The 18501-nt window shown below is 40.4% G+C and overlaps 1 protein-coding gene across 8 annotated transcripts in view; it reads right to left on the minus strand.

The window, feature by feature from the left end:
• Positions 1 to 230: 230 nt before the first annotated feature.
• The window catches only part of LOC100695872 (transcription factor SOX-6), a 101568-nt gene continuing 83297 nt past the window's right edge, over positions 231 to 18501 (minus strand). For all 8 annotated transcript variants that reach the window (XM_019361678.2, XM_005459959.4, XM_013264204.3 and 5 more), the window contains 5 exons: positions 16838 to 17034; positions 9007 to 9115; positions 7949 to 8119; positions 6248 to 6461; positions 231 to 3261 (listed from right to left, as the gene is read on the minus strand). In XM_019361678.2, the coding sequence (XP_019217223.1) occupies positions 2913 to 3261; positions 6248 to 6461; positions 7949 to 8119; positions 9007 to 9115; positions 16838 to 17034 (1040 nt within the window). In that variant the 3' untranslated portion in view covers positions 231 to 2912. The remainder of the gene's footprint in view (positions 3262 to 6247; positions 6462 to 7948; positions 8120 to 9006; positions 9116 to 16837; positions 17035 to 18501) is intronic.

Below are 18501 nucleotides of genomic sequence, written 5' to 3' on the forward strand. Positions count from 1 at the left end.
ACAGACAGCCTTGTGTTGGAAATTATTAGATCCCTGGAAAGTAAGGGTACTATTTAGAGCAATGGAAATAAAAATTCATGCAGCACTACCTGTAAAGTTGTGCACATCACTTTCATACGCAGAACACAATATGTTGGTGGGGTTTTTCTGCAAATGAACAATTTTACAAAGCATTCAAAATATTTTTTTCCCAAAAAATTAAATAAATGAAAAAAATAAAAGCAAAAATCTCAAGTCTTTACTTTTTTTTATTTATATATATTTTTTGATTGTCTTTCTCACCAAGTTGTACTGACACTTTTTAGAGCCAAAGCTGGCTAATAAATACAATGAAATGTTAAAACGCACAATTGGATTTCAAATACAATACTCATCACAAAAAAAAAATAAAATAAAAATGTGTGTGACCAGGAAATGTTATGTTCTTCCTCTGCGGGTCACAACTGACAAGAGCATGAGGTTACCTTTCCAAAGAGAGGCGATGAGACCCCTTCAGGTGATACTAGAGCTGCGGCAACAAGATCTGCTTAAATAAATGAAATGCTTCCAAAGAAATGGCAATTTACTGGTGCCTCGCATGTACCAGGCTTCAAAAAATGTGACTTTTAACTGACTAATATATCATGTTTAAAAATCAAACAACAACTTCACATTAGTCAATACTAAAAAACAAAAACAAACAAAAAAACAGATTCATATCCAGTGCTTAGGATGTGTATGAGACTAACAGAAATGTCTATGCACGAGGCTTTTTTTTATGTAACACAAGCAAAAATCAGTGTTCAGTCCCAGCTTGTGAAGCATTTTCCAAGTAAAAACCGCCAGATATGGTCGTGAAGAGAAATTTGGGATCAAGATGACCGAAGCAGCTGAACAGAGCACCCAGAAACCACCCGAGGTCACACGTTTTAAGAATGGAAACATTAAAAATTTCAGAGAATGCTTTGAAAAGAGTAAAAATAAGATTTGTCTGCAGAGACATTTGAGTAAATCAGAGACTGCTGACTGCTGTGCTGCATCAAGACAATAGAGAAACATCTCGCTTCAGATGAGTGGAAAAACTTGTGTGCTCTGACTGGGGCGGTGGTTACTGAGAGGCAGACTGGTTAAGCACCTTTCCCCTTCTCTAATGTTTTCCTAATAATTTGCTCATGTTCAAAATACAAATGCACTGTAGAAAAAAAGGTACCCTTTTGAAACAGCGGACCTATTAAACCCATTTTTTTTGTAACTATATAAATAATTTTTTAAAATACAAGTTTGGCATATATTTCCAACATAATGCTAAGAAGACATTTAAAAATTAACAAGCTAATAAAAGAAGTAATATTTGTTACATTTTTGTACCAATGCTAAACACAATACAGTGAAGGGATTTATGATATTACAATTTCTTATCCTACAGTAGGGTCAGCCAGGGGTGCACCTTCATCTTCCTATTCCAACTGAATGAACAGATCCAATGGTACACTTTTAAGACTAGGGGGATTCCTACAGTGAAACTAAGCTAAAGGCTACCTTTACCTTTAGCCTGATTTAAAGGGACAGAAACATTTCTAATACTGCACTGCACTGCACTTAATGCATTTGGCCTCAAAGAACATTGGGCAGTGTGGTTTATGGAAGCATTAGTGCAGTGGAATAAAGCAATAGGCGCCTTCGATGCTGCTCTTCTAACTATGTCTCAGAGCCTTAGGGTCTGCCAGAGAACGACATTGTGTGTGTCTGTGTGTGTGACTAAGCAAGTGTGATGAAAAAATAACCTCCCTGAGCACTGTTTGTGTTTGGGCCAGGAGGGGAGCCAGCAGTTGATGAGTAGGAACCCACTTCATCAAATAGAAAAAATTGATTGTATAAGACTTTTGCAGCATTGGAAATTAAGACTACAACATCCCAAGTGAATGTGAATGTTTGGCACATTTGAAGAAAATCTGTACAATTTATGGGTACTTACTTATTTAATAATAATAATAATAATAATAATGATAATAATAATAATAATAATAATAATAATGTAAGGGAATTTGCTCCCTTTATTTCATTGACAGTCTGAAAAGTCCTACCACTCTTTTTGTATGAAAACAAACAAAACAAATAACACATTCACAAGCTGGCACATCATACCTGAGCTGGGATATTTAAAAAAAAGAAACAGTAATGTAAGGTAAGCAGTTTGTCAGAAAAAAAAAGTGTGTAGCACTGTAATCGTAAGAAACAAAAGTAAGACTATAAGGTTACAAGAGCTAGGATTTATATTAAAAACTTTCCAGATTTCAAGTTCTGACAGTCTAGAGTTTGTACAGGCAGTGACCTGTCAGAAAAAAAGTCTATAGAACAAAAAAGCAAAAAGGAAAAAAAAGACAAAAAGTAAATACATAACAATGAAAACTAAATCACTCCTTAAACATTTAAGACCAAATAGCTGTTGAAGACCGATTCCTAATTCTTCGAAATCCATGCATGCCCTTTTACAAACCACACAGCAATGTGTTCGTCGCTCATTTGTTCTTTGTCCCATTCTCTCTCTCTCTCTCTCTGTTGTCTAACTCATTTTTTTTCTCGCTCCTGTTAAGATTGTCAAAGTAGAGGAAACTGAAGTTCATTGTCAGCTGGACGTCTGAAGATTGATCAGACTGTATTCTTGGGTCACGTTTTTCCTATTCCTTCGTTTTTCCATTTCTTCAAATGGGTGTCCATCAAAGATACTGTCCCAGAACTTTCTGAGCATGTCTGAGCTGATCTGAAATCCTGTTGGGGCATGCTCAGTGCATGACCCAACATGTCCTGAAAGGTTTCACTGAAGGTCTCAGTAATAAAATGTCTTTTTAAGAAATGTCTCTGACTATAATGGGAGTTGTTCTCTTGTTTTCTCTTGTTTTTTTGTTTTTTTACATCTGACACCCTGAGCTTACTCAGTTGGCACTGACAGCCTCATGTGTCTCGTGGTCGCTGCTATAGTCTGACTTGGGCTCATCCTCAAAGTCCTCATACATGTCCATGTCATTGTCTCCATTATTGTGGTCGCCGGGCAGATCCAAGGCTCCGATCCCACCGCCATTGCTGCCTCCTCCACTGCCAGGCTCAGACTTTACACCGTACGTGCTCTGAATGACGGGGATGGCAGGATCAGGACTGGCCGAGTTGCTGGAGCAGTCTGAGGTCAGATGTGGGGATGGTGTAGCTGCTGTTGCCATACTTATGGCACCCGGGTAAACTCCTACACCTCCAGGACTGTTGCCCAGAGAAATGGGTGGCTGAGGCCTGAGTATGAAGGAAAGAAGATAAGGAAGAATTATATTATGTAGACAACATAAAATACGCTGCGTGATCGAAAAGCTTTGTAACTTTCACAGTGAGATTTAAGTCTAGCAGCAATGCTGGAAGCAGTCAAAAGGTGCACAAGGAGATGACCTTGAAGGGGAGATTAGTTCAATGAATTTTTTTTATTTATTCATTTAAGTCTCAACAAGCATGATCCAAAAATTACAGCGTTGAAGAATGTTAGAAATGATTGTCACTTCGTAATGAATGATTGGTCCTTTAAAGTTAAAGAAAAGACACTAAATCCCAGAGCCGCTGAACATTACAAGAAGGACTACTTGTAAATGATAAAACTTCTAGCTGACTGATAGAGATCCATTTGTATTCTTCTGGGAGGCCAAACATGGCAATGAATCTTTAAACCAATAAAAACTGACCTAACTCGGTGTTCAGAACAGAAAACTTAGGAAAGAACCAGTTTTTAAATTTTAAAAACACACAATTTGTTAGACTGGCATAAAACAGTATTTTTGTACCAATAAGGTGATTCCTAAAGTAATGATATACTCCACAGTATGCTGTGTGCCCTTTAAAAATTAAATGGACAAGTGGAGAACAAAAAACAGGCAGCATATGGACAGTATCTGAAAGTCTGAAAGATTTAAGAAATAGGGAAAAAAATCAGCCAAAGACCTGATACAGAACTTGGGAGATATATCTGTTAAGCATTTTAGACAAAGGCTCATCTGTATGCATGCATGTTTGCTCATACGAGTATATTTCTGCACCTATTTCTTTGTTTTCCCTGCAAAGTATAAAGAAACAGGGGATGGCTCAAGACCTTTGCACAGTTGTGTTTTGGTACAAGCTAGACAGATCAGACACTGACTCGTTAGCCTTTGAACAACATCTTTGAACAAAACATGAATTCTTAAGCCATTTAAGTTCAACCACAACGCTTTTCATCTGGCTGAGCATGTCCTAACATAGAGCTCTACCTGCCATATCACAGCAGCATTAGCATTGTAGATGGGGGGGGGGGGGGGGGGGGGGGTAAATGCACATCATTCAAACAGGCCCCTCAGGCTCCTCAAATGAACCGCATAAAGTGGGAAAATTACTGTCACCTTTTTCACCTAACAGTTTTCTCTCCTCTGTCTCCTGAAACAATTACTGCCGTGTGCTCTGACAGACTCATTTTCACATTAAGCATTTTAAAATAACACTGGTTTAACAATCTGGAATGTGCCAGAAACTAGTTGTGTACTGGCTCCTGTAGATGTTTGATTTAGCAACAATTGAAAACCCAGGCCCGGAGAATCTAAGCTTTCCTGCTTAGCGTACTTGACCACACACAGTAAATGTGGCATTCATCCTGTGACGTGTGCCTTGCGCTCATTCCCTCTCAAGCATGTGCTTACATTTCATATTCCACTGTGTCTGTCTGTGTCCAATTTCACTGCCCGCAAGCGCCCAGCATTGTCCTAATTTAATAAATGACAAGCTATTAAAAATCGCTCCTATTCAAAGCTGTGGCCTCTGGTAAATCCATCTCACTCACAGGCCACTGTGATGGCTTTAAACACATCCATGACTGGTTCCCATTAAGACAATGCCACCGTTTTTCCCCTTGCTGCACCGACTGCAGTTGAAAAAAATATATCAAGCTCTTCAGCAAATGTTTAAGAGCTTTAGCAGATAGAACCTCAAGAGGTTCCCAACCTTTCATAAAGGGCCCATAAACCTTGATGATCACTCCACTAACATTAAACAAATGGACGCGGCTAAGAATTCTTTTCTATTCACACTGAGACACATTAAGGAGGGAAAAAAAGGCCTCTCGTGAAACGCAAAGTTGGTTTTAATATATTTCTATACAATCAAATAAACTAAAAGAAGATAGATAAAATTACACAATGATAAATTATCTTTTTTTTCCTTTTTACTTGGACATATTTGGGGAGAGATGTCTGCTGGCTTGAGAGACAACTTTATCGAAGGCCACAGGTGCATTGTAAATGACTCAAATCCATCTACAGTGAGACACAAAGACTGTCTGTTATCCAAGGCTTAATAGCGTCAATGGCTTGTGGTTCTTGATGCAAACTGACCTCTTTAAAGTTTTAATCTCTCAGTTTTAATCAGTCATAATATACACTTTAATGAAGATGTAACAGTGTGAAATTACCCTGCAACCATGCCAGCATTCCTGTCCTAGTAATGGCCCAGTATTAGGTCATGAGGCCAAGCTAAATAGCGACATGACATGGCTTAACCTATTTGGGATTATAGGACTGAGGAAGTACCACCGACAAAGTCCACAGGGCTTCAAACAACAGTCAGTCCAGGAGAAACACCACCATGTTAAATTATGTGGTTTAACTTTTCTTCAAATAAATTTTCTTCAAATAAGCAACAAATCACACTGTTATAAAGCAAAGTTATGTCAAATTATACTATCACTGTTATAAAATCTAAGTTCAACATAATTTGGTATAATGCTGTCTAATATATTTTGGATCAAATGACACTAATTGCATTTCCTAGTCAAGCCATAATTCACACATCGTCTAATTAGAGTACGAGAGCGTTTGTGTGCTGTTTTATTAAATTTCTCTCAAAATATGGTTTGTTACATCTTACTAGTGTTCCATAAAATAAAGTGTGACCACACAACTCTCCTCTGAGCAGCACTGAATGCTGCATGACCCTGAGGGCGCCAACAATGCCAGAACCTTTTCACCACCTCGATTCCTACCAGTCACTCAGAAAGAAAAAAATCTGTTCAGTGAGAGAAGGTTTACTTTTGACATGTTTAAGTATTTCTGGGATTTAAATCACAATTACACAGTGCTGCCGTCTGAAGGTCCTTCCATGAAAAAAAAACTAATTCGAAATTCAGTTCTAAAACCACGTAACTCTCGCCGACACGCTGCAGCTTTCCTTCTAACTCGTGCGATCACTCACTTTATAGCTTTGTACTCACCCCACAAAGAACTGCCTCATTTCCTGACGTCGTGAACGCATCATCTGCTTGTACTCCCCGATGCGTAGCTTCTTGCCATCAATGATGCAGGTTCTCTTGGGCCGTGGCTTGTACTTGTAGTTGGGATATTTCTCCAAGTGGATCTTGCTTAAGCGGGCCTGCTCCTCGTAGTATGGCTGCTTTTCCTGGTTTGTCATGGCTTTCCAGCGAGAGCCTGAAGCAAAACAAAATTTAAAAAGCAATTGACACTTCAATTTAGGTTATATTTAAATATTTTAGTGTTACTAGTTAAGAGAGTGACTGAATTTAAATATCTGTACATTATCAAATTTTAGTGAGTGACTAACGTGATTTCAGTGAGTTTTTTCAAAATAGTTTCAGTGTAAGTGGTGAATCAAAGTTTTTCATAAAATTCCTGCAAAGTAAACATACTGTCACAGCTACATTATTCAGTCACACAAAAGAAGCACAGCTTTGACAATTCTGGTGTCTTCCTGAGGTTGGATGCCTTCCTGTGAGCAGGCTCCATTGAGTGTTTAGCCTAGAAGGCTGTTTAAAACCAGGAGTGGATTACACTCTGCTCCCTCTTCGCTCAGGAAGAATGATACATTGTGTATGGCTTGTTTTCCTCTGTAAGAGGACCTTCTGAGCAAGTGAACAGGGCCATTACTGCGGGAACGCAGCACATCTGTGAAGCACTTTGACAGCTGATTATACACACTCTTCCTTGCTCTTCTGTTTATCAAGGTTTATCACAAACTGTTCTTGTACTTTTGTGACACAGGAAACACAGAGACGTTTTTCTTTCTTTTTTTTTAAACTTGCCACCCACCTACTCCCTTAAGTCCAGCTGTGTTATTATTTTAGAGATGGATGCATTGTATACATACAGTCATATACACACTCATAATTCCACTTTTCCTTCTCGACTTGTCACTGAACCCTAATAAAAATCCAGCAGGAGCGCGCGATTAAGCAGTATACTTAATCAAATGATTTTCCCCTGTAATATGTTTCCACTGTAATAAAAAAACAAAGAAAAAAAACAGGACTTTTGAAAGCAAAAAGATTAATCGTCTAAATTCAGGATGCATGTTAAGAGCACAAAACATCCATTTATAGGACCCCTTTCAGAGACGTGAGTCAATAACACAGATCCACCTTAGAAAAAGCAATTCATTCACAATGCTCAGAAGTAGCATTTACGGCATTCAGCAAGCCTCAAGCTCACTTGAACTCTGCATTGTATGGTAGAAGTCTTAAGAACATTTCAGGAACAACCGTTATGCTCAGCATCATGTGAATGGATATCTGTGTTGAGGAGGTATTTTAACTGAATGCATCCATCACACTAGTCAGGCTGACACAGTGGAGCTCTGTGTGTGGAGTGTTCCAGGCTGAAAAACACACTAGTCATTCTTATAGTACCCACTTGACAGTAAGAAACCCTGTGAACTGCAGTATATAGCGGTAGGGTAACCTAATGAGCAGACAAGCTGACCTTAAAAAAAAATCTGCCGTGTCACTTTATAGTCACTTAGAAAAAGAAAATAAAAAATTAAATCAAACACGGGCGTATTCTTTTGTACAAAACTTAAAGGAAAGCATAAGTATTCACCCTTACAACACCAGAACAACATATCACCACAATATTGAGGTTTAGCTTTCTCACTCATCAAACATAAACCCGCAAAATCTCACCAAGGATCTTGCTGATGTTGGAGTTGTGCATGTCGGGGAAGGTCTGCAGGATCTTCCTCCTCTCATCTTTTGCCCACACCATGAAGGCGTTCATGGGCCTCTTGATGTGGGGCTCGCTGTTGTTCCTGCCTCGTGTCTCTCTGAACACCCGTGCCTCTGCGATGTTACTCCCTAAAAACAAAGAAATCACTTTTGCTGTATGTTCACCATTAATGAGTTCGCTGTTCATACTTTCACACTTCAAATGCAGTGTATAACAAGGTGGCTGCTTCTTTGACTGAGGCTTGGTGGAGTATTCCGGGCATAATGTCCTTCATATCATTCCTACACACAAACACACGTGAACTTTGCACATTATGCTTAGTTTGCTTCCTCCTGATATTATCTCAGTGCTTAAGCTCCTGTGTTTACTCCTCTGACTCTAAACTAAACCACGATGAGCACTCCTTGGTGCCTGTAAACAGAATTGCTTTATGAGAAACAGGTGGGCTAGAAAAAAATCGGAAAGACTACATTACAAGGAAGTACTTTAAAAGAGCGCGTTTAATGACTACATTTAGTTCATAGTACATAAAAATCAGCTCTTGTGATAAACCGATTCATAATTATCTCTGTGACCAGTCGCTACAGAAAACTTACCGCCCATTTTTGGTTTGCATACTAGGACCGGGTCACAAAAACTAGTGAAAAACATGAAGACAATTCATCCTCTTTTCCTACACTTGCAGTAATATTGACATTTGAAATTTTCAAGTGCGCAGAATGTTCACCGTAGTGTCCTAACGTCCAAAATAAATATTTGTATTTTCTGAATACCTGCATTTGTGAGCTTTCTGGTAGATGACTTATTGAGTATTAGTCTTAGTAGGAAGGCCCACAGAGGTAGGGCCTCTTCTAAATTTAACTGTGTGAGTTTTCCGTCACTGGTATCAGTTTTATCTGAACAGGATGTGACTCGCTCTCTATTTCTGAAAAAAAAAAAACATGCCATATTGCATGCCAGTAATCAGAAATGTAGGTAAAAGAGTAGCAAAGGGGTAAGAGACAGAGGAACGTACCATCTAAATCTTCTGGTCTTGTCAGGTCAATGACTCGATGGACCATCTTCCCAGCATCCTCTCCGAGCTTCCCCAGGTGCTGGCTCAGTGTCTCATAGTGCAGCCGCTCCTACAGTAGAAAAAAAATGCAGAACTGCTGAAGTCTGAGGAATACTTTAAAAGCTGCAATTCTTTACTCTGCATTCAGTTATTATTATTTAACCACTAGATCAAGTTACCTGCCATCTTTTGAAATGGGCAGCCATTGATGGCTTTGATGGTAATGACAGTTAAACTAATTGCTGGGTTCAGCTAGCATAAAGGAAACGTCCAGCACTTTTAGCTTTGCTTTTTTTAATGGAACCTGAACGAAATAAGTGATGATGAGGTTTAATTCATGTAATAAAGTAATAGGCAAGGCAGAACACCTCGAAGGCTGCACTTATCCTCAGTGACTTGCCCACCTTATGTTATCATACGCTCCTCATCTGTCACTCCACCTCTAAGACAAAAAACTCCTACAAGCAGCTTGCCTTGGAGCCTTACAGCTAAAATTACCCCACCACGCTCTCAAACTGCAGTGGAAAACATGGTACGCTCCGCACGGCTACCATACATCCACACTCCTCCTCTTCTCCCTCTTCTCCCTCTTCTCCTCCTTCCCTTCCTCCCTCTCAGCTCTCCTCCTTTTTCTGGTGACAGAGGCATTTTGTTTGACGCAAGGAATGGTTGCCGGGTGAAGTCATGCCGCGGTAGCCGCTGGCAGCGGTGGTGGAACTTAGGGGCCGCGTGTATGTGTGTGTGTGCATGTGTGTGTGTGTTTATAGACAAGAGTCAGTGCGGGCCAATGTCAGCACTACAGCAGGGCTGTAATCAGGCCTACCACAGAACATGTGCCTGGGCAGTGCCATGCTCACCGCAGGAAGCAACCGCCTAACAAAGGACTAAAGAAAAGAAAGAAGGAGGGAAGGACGGAGATAGAGAGAGGGTCAGAGAAAAATAGAAAGGAGGAGATGGAATGGAAAACGAGTGTTGAGACAAGAATAAGATCTCAAGTCCCCTGAGAGCCATCCTTTGAGCCCAAAAGACCTCGAAATGAGTCACAGTTTGACTTTCTGTTATTTGAAGGCCAATGTCCTACAGTACATAATTTCTCTGCAATCGAAGTGAAGATTTTTGAAATGTTCCCGGTGATTAGATGAGACCAAATGGAAAAGTAAGAATAGAGTTGGGGATTTGGAAAATGGAGTGGGACAGCATCAATAGAGGCAGAATGATCCAAACTACAGATTAACAGCAGATCTGGGTCACAATTTGCAAATATTCCCTGTGGTTGGTCTACTTTTGGTCTTCTTAAAAGTTCTTGTGGCAAATGCAATAAGGAGCTGTCTTTCCTTTGTTTAGTCAAGATTGAAATAGGTTTGGCCCGTGTGCCTGCTGGTTTCAAACTGGACTGCTGCCTTTTGGAGCAATATTACAGACTTTCTTTCCCCCTCTCTTTAATTGGACTCCATTTGTACTTTGTAGAATTAAACTGAAAAAAAAAAATAGCAGAAAATAGGCAACAATCACTTTTAAACATTAAAGCTGTGCAAACAACTACCTTAAAAACAAATCACATTAGTGCTGCCACAGTACTTTTAACGCACGTTTGCTTTCGCTGGTCTCTCAAAGTGTTGCTGCTGGATGTATGCTTCTAAATTTAAGAGACACCCGACTCTTTTTGTTCTGCTTGGTCTGTTCTCTTCTTGGCATCCGAGTCCTCGCGTCCCTTCACTGTTGCTAAGGTAACACTCCAAACATTTTTTTTTTTTAATCCATACCGTATTGAGCTCATTACCACAGTTACAACTCGCCTGCTGCCAGGACGGCCTGCCTCCAGCTGACCCGCAACCGTTTACTGTCTCCTCCCGGACCAATCAAGTTTGGCAAACTCCTCAGTAACCCCCCCCCCGGGGTTTCCTCTCTACTCCAATTTTCTTCATCTTTCTTCCTCTCTTTCCTTCTCCATGCCGATAGAGCTGTCAGTCAGCCCCCTCTTCTGTTTTTTTCAACCATCCCTCCTATTCATAGCCCTTAACACCCCTCCACCAGCCCTCTACAACTTGAGGCTCCAACCCCCAAAGAAGTAGACACTTAACAGTCTATTTTGCAGGTGCCAGACTCAGCTTTATAATATTTATTATAATGTATATCACTCAGACTTCAATAGCAGCAAGATTATGTCGACGTTTAATCAAAACTTGGAACCATCTAAGCTTCTGGTTTCACAGGCTCACTTCCTTCAAAGACCAAACTAACCGACAGCGGAGCCAATATAAACTTCTATACAACCATTTCTCTCCTCTCTTTCTCTTTCTTCCAGACTCATTCAACGACAGAAAGCATGCTGACCAACTTTAACTTTGTGTAGACAAAGGGTATTCTTCTATAATGGGATACTGTTAAATTATAGTCTCCAAAATTTAGATTTCTGGTCCATTTCAAAACTGTATAAATGCTATGTGAAAGTGTCCAAACCTACGAGGAATGTGTGCAATAAGTTAAAGGGTTCTGAACCATTTGTGGAAAAATACACATAAAGAGTGTACGATTGATATAAAGTATTTTCAAATTAGCATGCTAGGAATGATATAACTTCTTTAGAAACTCAATTTGACTGACGTTGTTTTTGTTCACTGAAATGTGTGTATATTTATTTTTGAGTACTGGATATTCTAGATTGTCCAGTCTCCAAGCCCACCTTTGCATAACTGCTCACAGATCAGCTTACAGCATTTGACTCTACTGGAGTACAGCACAGACTGATGCCCCTTAGCCCATCAGCCAATGTAGAAGTTAAATTATACTAGCACCAGGGACACTAGAAGAGTCCACATTATTTACATCATTATCTCTCCACAGCATCATCCAAACAGAGTAAAAAGGCTATTTGTGCTTCTTCTAATGTGACCTGTACATTTACCATTTCTTTCACCTCCACTGGAAACATAGAAAAGGAACTGCTCAGAATTCAGTGTGTTTTTTGTACTGTATATCTTGTGAACGTTACTCTGGTTTTTTTTTTTTTTTAAGGCAACTGAGCAATACTGTAACTAATGTAACTGTGTAGAGCTTCTACATGTTTTCCTACATATTGCAAAGAGACAGATACATGATTTGGGGGTTCATCATGTAATATGTACGCTAAATAACATGCTAATCTATTACTGTTTTTCTTAACGGCATGTGTTGTGCCTATTCTGATGAAGAAGAAAAAAATCTACATATATATATATATATACATATATTTAAGTCTTAAGCGTCACACACACACACACACACACACACACACACACACACACAAACACACACACACCCACATGGTTATACACAGTGGCTATTTCAGTGAGCTTTGGCAGCCGCAGGCCAGCTGGAAGCAACGTAAGCGTAAGGTGATACTCAACAATGCCACTAACTGGCCAGGCCTCTCGTCTGTACACCAGCTATAATGACATTAACATGGCCAAGGCCAGTGCAGAGCCAGGACACGCACGCACACACACACACACACACACACACACACACACACACACACACAAAAAGGAGTCTAGGATCACTTTCAGCTCATAGCGAAATGTCTGTGTCGCTTATGTTTGAAATGAATGCTGTGGGACAAAAATACACAAACAAAAAGTGAAATACAGACACAACACACACACTTAGACGTCACCGCGACTCTCTTTTGAGTGGAATCAGTGCGGGCAATAAATAGCTCAACATTCAACATTACACTGAGATACCATTCACAGCAGTTGCCTCATTCCCTCCAAGGAAGCTGAATGTGTTGTGTTAGTACAGTGTCATAAAACAAAAAAGATTTGGGAAGCGCTTCAAAGTTTCGAAGGGGAGGATTTGAGTAACAAATTTATCCATTGAACTGAAAACTACCAACAAATCCAAGGTAAAGAAAAAGAGCTGGTCTCGCTGCCTCCTGAGGTGGAACGGTTGAGTCACACTTTCAGTATCCAGCAAGTTCCATCCATGAATTGTTTAAGACAGAGCAAAGCTTTTGAGCACTTCAGGAGAAAAAAAAGCACACACAGATGAAAAAAATGTTACGTCCCAATGAAAAAAATTATGCATTCAAAGCAAAGAGAAAGAGTCTTTGAGCTCCTGTTGTTAGGTAACGAATAACAAACTGACAACAAACAGCGAGGCTTGCTGTCGTCCTCGAACCGGAAACAATTACTTTGAGAGTTTCCAAGTGAGCTTTTTATTAGGAAGCATGCAGCTATAAACCAAATTACTGCATTGCTTTGGTTTTGTTCTTCTAAAGTTGGAAAATATAGAGCTTTAGAAACATGGAGGGCTCTCCTTGCAGCGCACTCACCTCAATCTGTTGAGCGTTTCAAAGTGAAATTTGTGCAAAAGTGGTTTATTTCGCTGGACCTGCAGCAAGCAACTCATATTAAATCTTAATAAACAATTTATCAGTATAGGCTGTTGTATAATTTATATTTATGAGTTTCTCAGTGTTTACTAGTATAATGACTTATAAAAAACAACAACTTGGGACTGAGGATAAGTAAAGCGGAGATATATTTTGCCAGATTTTGAATGTTTTCTTCCTGAAGATGCAAGGCAAACAAGTCCAAAAAGAAAAAAAAGAATCAAAACAACCTATCCTTGGAGTGCACCAATCATGACCTACTTGGGGTTGGTGGGTTCAAAGTCTCCCCCCCTAAAATATTAATGAGTTCTGCTCCTCCTCATTCTCCTTGTAAGCAACATGGGATCAATTGCACAGCAGAATTGGTCTAATCATGTTCCGTATTTTACTTAATGTTTGATCCTCAGAATTTATGATTGGTTGATCAGACCGATTGAAGATGTTTTGGAATATGAATTTCCCCCTGGATCTTGGTACAAAGGCCCTGTCTCCTTTCGCCCAAGGGAAAGAGATGAGCTGGGCAAGAGGTGAGTGTGGACAGGGGAATTCTCTGAGAAAAGGCCTTTAATTGGGCTAAAACCCTGAGGCCGGGATCGCCCCTCCAGGGCAAGTGGAGAGCTGAACTCCATTAAACACACATATACACGCACGCATGCACGCACGCACACACTTACACATACACACTAATCATCTCTCCTCTTAAAAAAAAACACCCACTCAGTCAAGGCAGGCACACTAACACGCCAAAACCATCACTTGTCATTGGCCCAGCTGCTCCCTCTTCAAAGCTGTTGGCTTCTGGGTGGCCGTGGAGATGAGAGGAGAGAAAAGAAGTTCTCAAGAGCTGCAGCCCGAGCCAAATGACACCAAATATCATCCATGAATATTCTTCAGACTCATGTACGAGCTGAGAAGAAACCTTGAACTCTGAGCCAATGAAATAGTAGAGAAAATGTGACACAGGAGCAAAGAGTTTGCAGACCCACAGAGGTGTGTGTCTGTGTTTTCAAGTTTGTGTTAAGGAGCAGAAGAGAATACTTAATGGATCCTAATAGCTAGTAGGGAGCAATACAAAATATTGTCCAGTTCCTCCTTACCACCTTGTCTTTCAGGCTGTTGCTGGCAGTTTAAGAAGACAGGTTCACATCTTTTAGTGAATGAAAAAATACAACAAATTTAAAAGTGTGTCTGTTCATGTTGCACCATGAGTGATGTTATGTGCATTGTTAGTAATCTCCATTGGTGGCAAGGTATCAGTATGTTGTTCACGTGTTCTGGATAGTTAATAAACAGTATTTGAACCCAGAGTCACTGTTCTAGGAAAATAACTCTTAGATTCTTCCAATATGATTTAACAAGACTACTAAGCTTTAATTGTATTTAAACATAAATTGACTCACAAATTGCCCTTTTTCTAATCATTTTTGAGTTTTAGTTTATGATGTTGTAGAGTTTTTGATTCCTATTTTGATTTTAAGCCAATGTATTCCTAGGGCTGGTCCTAAGCCCGGATACTTGGGGAGGAGATCCGGCGTAAAATCTTTGCCAAATCAAACATGCAGATGATTAAGAATGAGATTTCCATACTGGGTCGGTCAGGGCCTGGTTAACAAGTGCCTCAAGTGTTGTTCGCCAACACGGTGCCAGAAGAAACCGCTACTGTTGGCCCAAGACAAAGAAAGAGGAAAGGGGGAAGGCATGTTAGGAGGCAGTGAGAGACAAGGAAAAGCAGGAGGTGTAAGGATAGCTGGCAGTGGATTTAACCAATGGAATGGAAATGGCTCTTGTGAACATGTATATCAAGAAGAGGGCAGAGCATTACAAGAGTAGAAGAATGTGCACACAGGTGGGACAACATGCTATGCAGAAGAGATGCAAGAGATAGCAGAATGCAATGTGTTGGCAGGGTAGAATGTAGCTAGACACCGTTGGATGGTAGTTTGCAGGATTACTTTGGAAATCAAGAAATGCAAGGAATTTTTAACCAGACTGCTCAACACAATCTTTTAAATATACTTATTTGGCCCTTTTGGACAGATACAGTGAAGACTGACAGGAAAGCGGAGGGAAAGACATGCGGCAAAGGGCTGCAGGTCGGATTCCAACCCGGGCCAGCCACACTCAGGCATCCAGCATATGCCCACCTGCTCATCCAACTGAGCTAAAACAGCACCCAGCTTAACACAATCTTGAAGAGTCAGAAGATGCCTTGGAAATAGAGAAGAAGTGTACTTGACAGATGATGTAAGGGGTGGAAGGGTGGAATATGATGTTTGCAGATGATAGTGTGATCTGTAGTGAGAATAGAGAGCAGGTGGAAGAGCCTTAGAAGAGAAGAGGACTGAAAGTCATTAGAAGCAAGACAGAATATATTAGTGAATGAAATGGAGAAACACGAAGTGATAAGGTGAACATGCAAGGAGTGCAGATAGTGAAGGTAGATGGGTTTAAATACCTGAGGTCAACCACCCAGGCAGGGTGGAGTGGGTGGAGACGAGTGTCAGGGGTGATTTGTGACAGAAGGATAGCAGCAAGAGTGACAAGTAAGATTTACAAGATGGTAGTGAGGCCTGCTATGATGTACGGTTTGGAGACAGTGGCACTGACAAAAAGCCACGAGGCCGAGCAGCAGGTTTAAGATCCTAAGATTTTCACTGGGACTGAACAGGATGGAAAGGATTTAGAAATGAGTAAATCAGAGGGACAACTCAGGTTGGAAGACAAAGTAAGAGAGGCAAGGCTGAGATTGTTTCAACATATGCAGACGAGGGACCGTGGGTATATTGGACAAAGGATGTTGAATATGGAGCGGTCATACAGGAGGAAAGAGGAAGACCACAGAGAAGATTCATGAATTCATGAAGGAGGTAATGAGAGTTGGTGTGACAGAAGAGGATGTCAGAGATAGGGTGAGATGGAGTCCCATACTCCTCTATGTCCTTGGTAAATCATTTGTTGATGCTTGTAGTTGTGCTGCTTGTGGTTTCTGTGTGGTCCTTGTTTCCAGTTTGTTTGTAGTCTTGATTCCTATTTTGTTTATTTCATTTATTGCATTAGCCAAAGACCGCTTTGGTCTTTTTGGTTTTTTGATTTATATTTGTGTTGAATTAACAGTGCTGATTTATAACCTCAAAATCTGAAAAGGCACGACTGGAATTGTAGCCAAAAATATTGAGTACTGAAAAAGAACTGAAAAGTTTATTTAGTTATTTAGCAAATCTTTATGTTATTTATTTGACGGTATTCTAGGACCAGAAATTCCTTTATTCCTTTATTCCAGGAGCCAAAAATCCTTCTTTAGAAGAAAAGTAATCGCTATGAAAACTGCATTCAGTTCATGTAACTCTTTCAGACCTTATCAGTAAAAAGTGTGTGTGCATCCTCTTATGCATCCAGATGTGACCCGCCTGTCCTTCTAACCTTGTTGCCGTTGTTGAGGTTCATGCTGCTGAGGGCAGATAGCTTTGCTTCCAGACTGTGGTGTCCTGGCTGCTGCTGCTGTTGGTGGAGCTGCTCCCTCTGGATCTGCTCCCTCATGCTCCTGGCCTCTTGGATGGCCTTCATCACTGCATCCTGGTCCCCAAACAGTGCTGTGGAGTTGAGACTGGACAAGATGTCTGCAGATGGAGAACAGACGAGAGACAGCCATATGTCACTTTGACTGGCAATACAGCAGTGGGGACATGTTTGGGTAGCATAAAAATGAATTGCACACATTTAATACTATTCTGGCTCTGATGTGAATAACCACTGAAAAGAAAAGGTTATGTTCTTTTTTTGACACTTTGTGTAGGGAAAAGGATTTGCAATCACGCATACATAAATAAACAGAAAACCTTTATGAATATACCATGTGTACAAATGTACTGGCCTACCTACAAATTGCCAACAAGAGCTGCTCAGTCATGGAACTCCATGCCGTGAAGTTCCCAGCTCACAGATTTTGTGCTGACGTTAATGTCAGAGGAGGTTTGGAGCTCTGCAGTTATTGAGCAGGCACCCAAAAACCCAGATCTGTAATTTTACATGGTCTGCCACTTTGTGGCTGACTTGCTGTGGTTCCTAAACACTAGCACTTTGCAATCATACCACTTATAGTTGATCGTTGAGTATCTAGGACTGAAAAAAATTTCACAAACTGGCTTGTTGCAACGGTGGCATCTTACACACATTACCACATGTGGCTAGGAGCTTGACTCTATACACCTGTGGAAATGGGACTGAAAAGACCTGAATTCAAAGATTAAGAGTTGTGACCCAAGACCTTTGTTCTTATAGTGCGTTCATATTTGATCTGTGCTATTACCCAGTGCTACAAATTTCTATTTGAACAAACCAGGCCAAACTTTTTAGAACTCAGTTTAGTGCTTTTACTTTATTTAGTAAGAGTCTCCTGATACTAGAACAGAAAGTGTAAGTCCTTATAGTCAAACGTTCAGAAAGGCTGAATACAAATTCCCATTAAATAACATTTCAACTGTATAAACATGAGATTTCCAATCTTATATCAGCTCCAAGTGTTGTTCAAGTTTTGTTCCAGGCCATTTGTGTCAAAACATGACTGAGCCTCCTCCCCCTTGTTTATGCACCACGCTTCACACTTTTGAAGCCGATGCACATTTGAAGAATAAGGGGAAAGAAATAAATAAAAGGATGCAAAGTTTCCGTCGCCCTCCTCATTTAATTAGCAGACAAGTAGGAAGCACTGTATGCTTGGGTGGCCGTTAAAATGGGCAAAAAATAACTTTGCAGGAACACAAGCGTCGCGTCCTCAAAGCCACTCCAGACGAGCTGGTGAAATTGTTTTCTGGGGGGATATAATGAGAGGCTTTAGATTGGCCTTAATAACAGATAGCAGAGGTAGGGGCATAAAAGGTCTAGCGCGGGCAGACAATGATGTGAGGAAGCTCTTAAAAACCAAATAACGTGTGCTGGGTTTCACTGCTTCCGCTGCCAGGGTTTTCATTGGGGCTAAATACAGGGCTTTGGACTCCTGTAAAATACAAATACACACACAAAACGCACACACACACACATACACAGGTCTCCTCATGGGGTTTAGGTGTCTGCAGTCTATCAGGCAC

Source organism: Oreochromis niloticus, linkage group LG7, assembly GCF_001858045.2.
Source record: "Oreochromis niloticus isolate F11D_XX linkage group LG7, O_niloticus_UMD_NMBU, whole genome shotgun sequence".
NCBI classification, from domain to species: Eukaryota; Metazoa; Chordata; class Actinopteri; order Cichliformes; family Cichlidae; genus Oreochromis; species Oreochromis niloticus.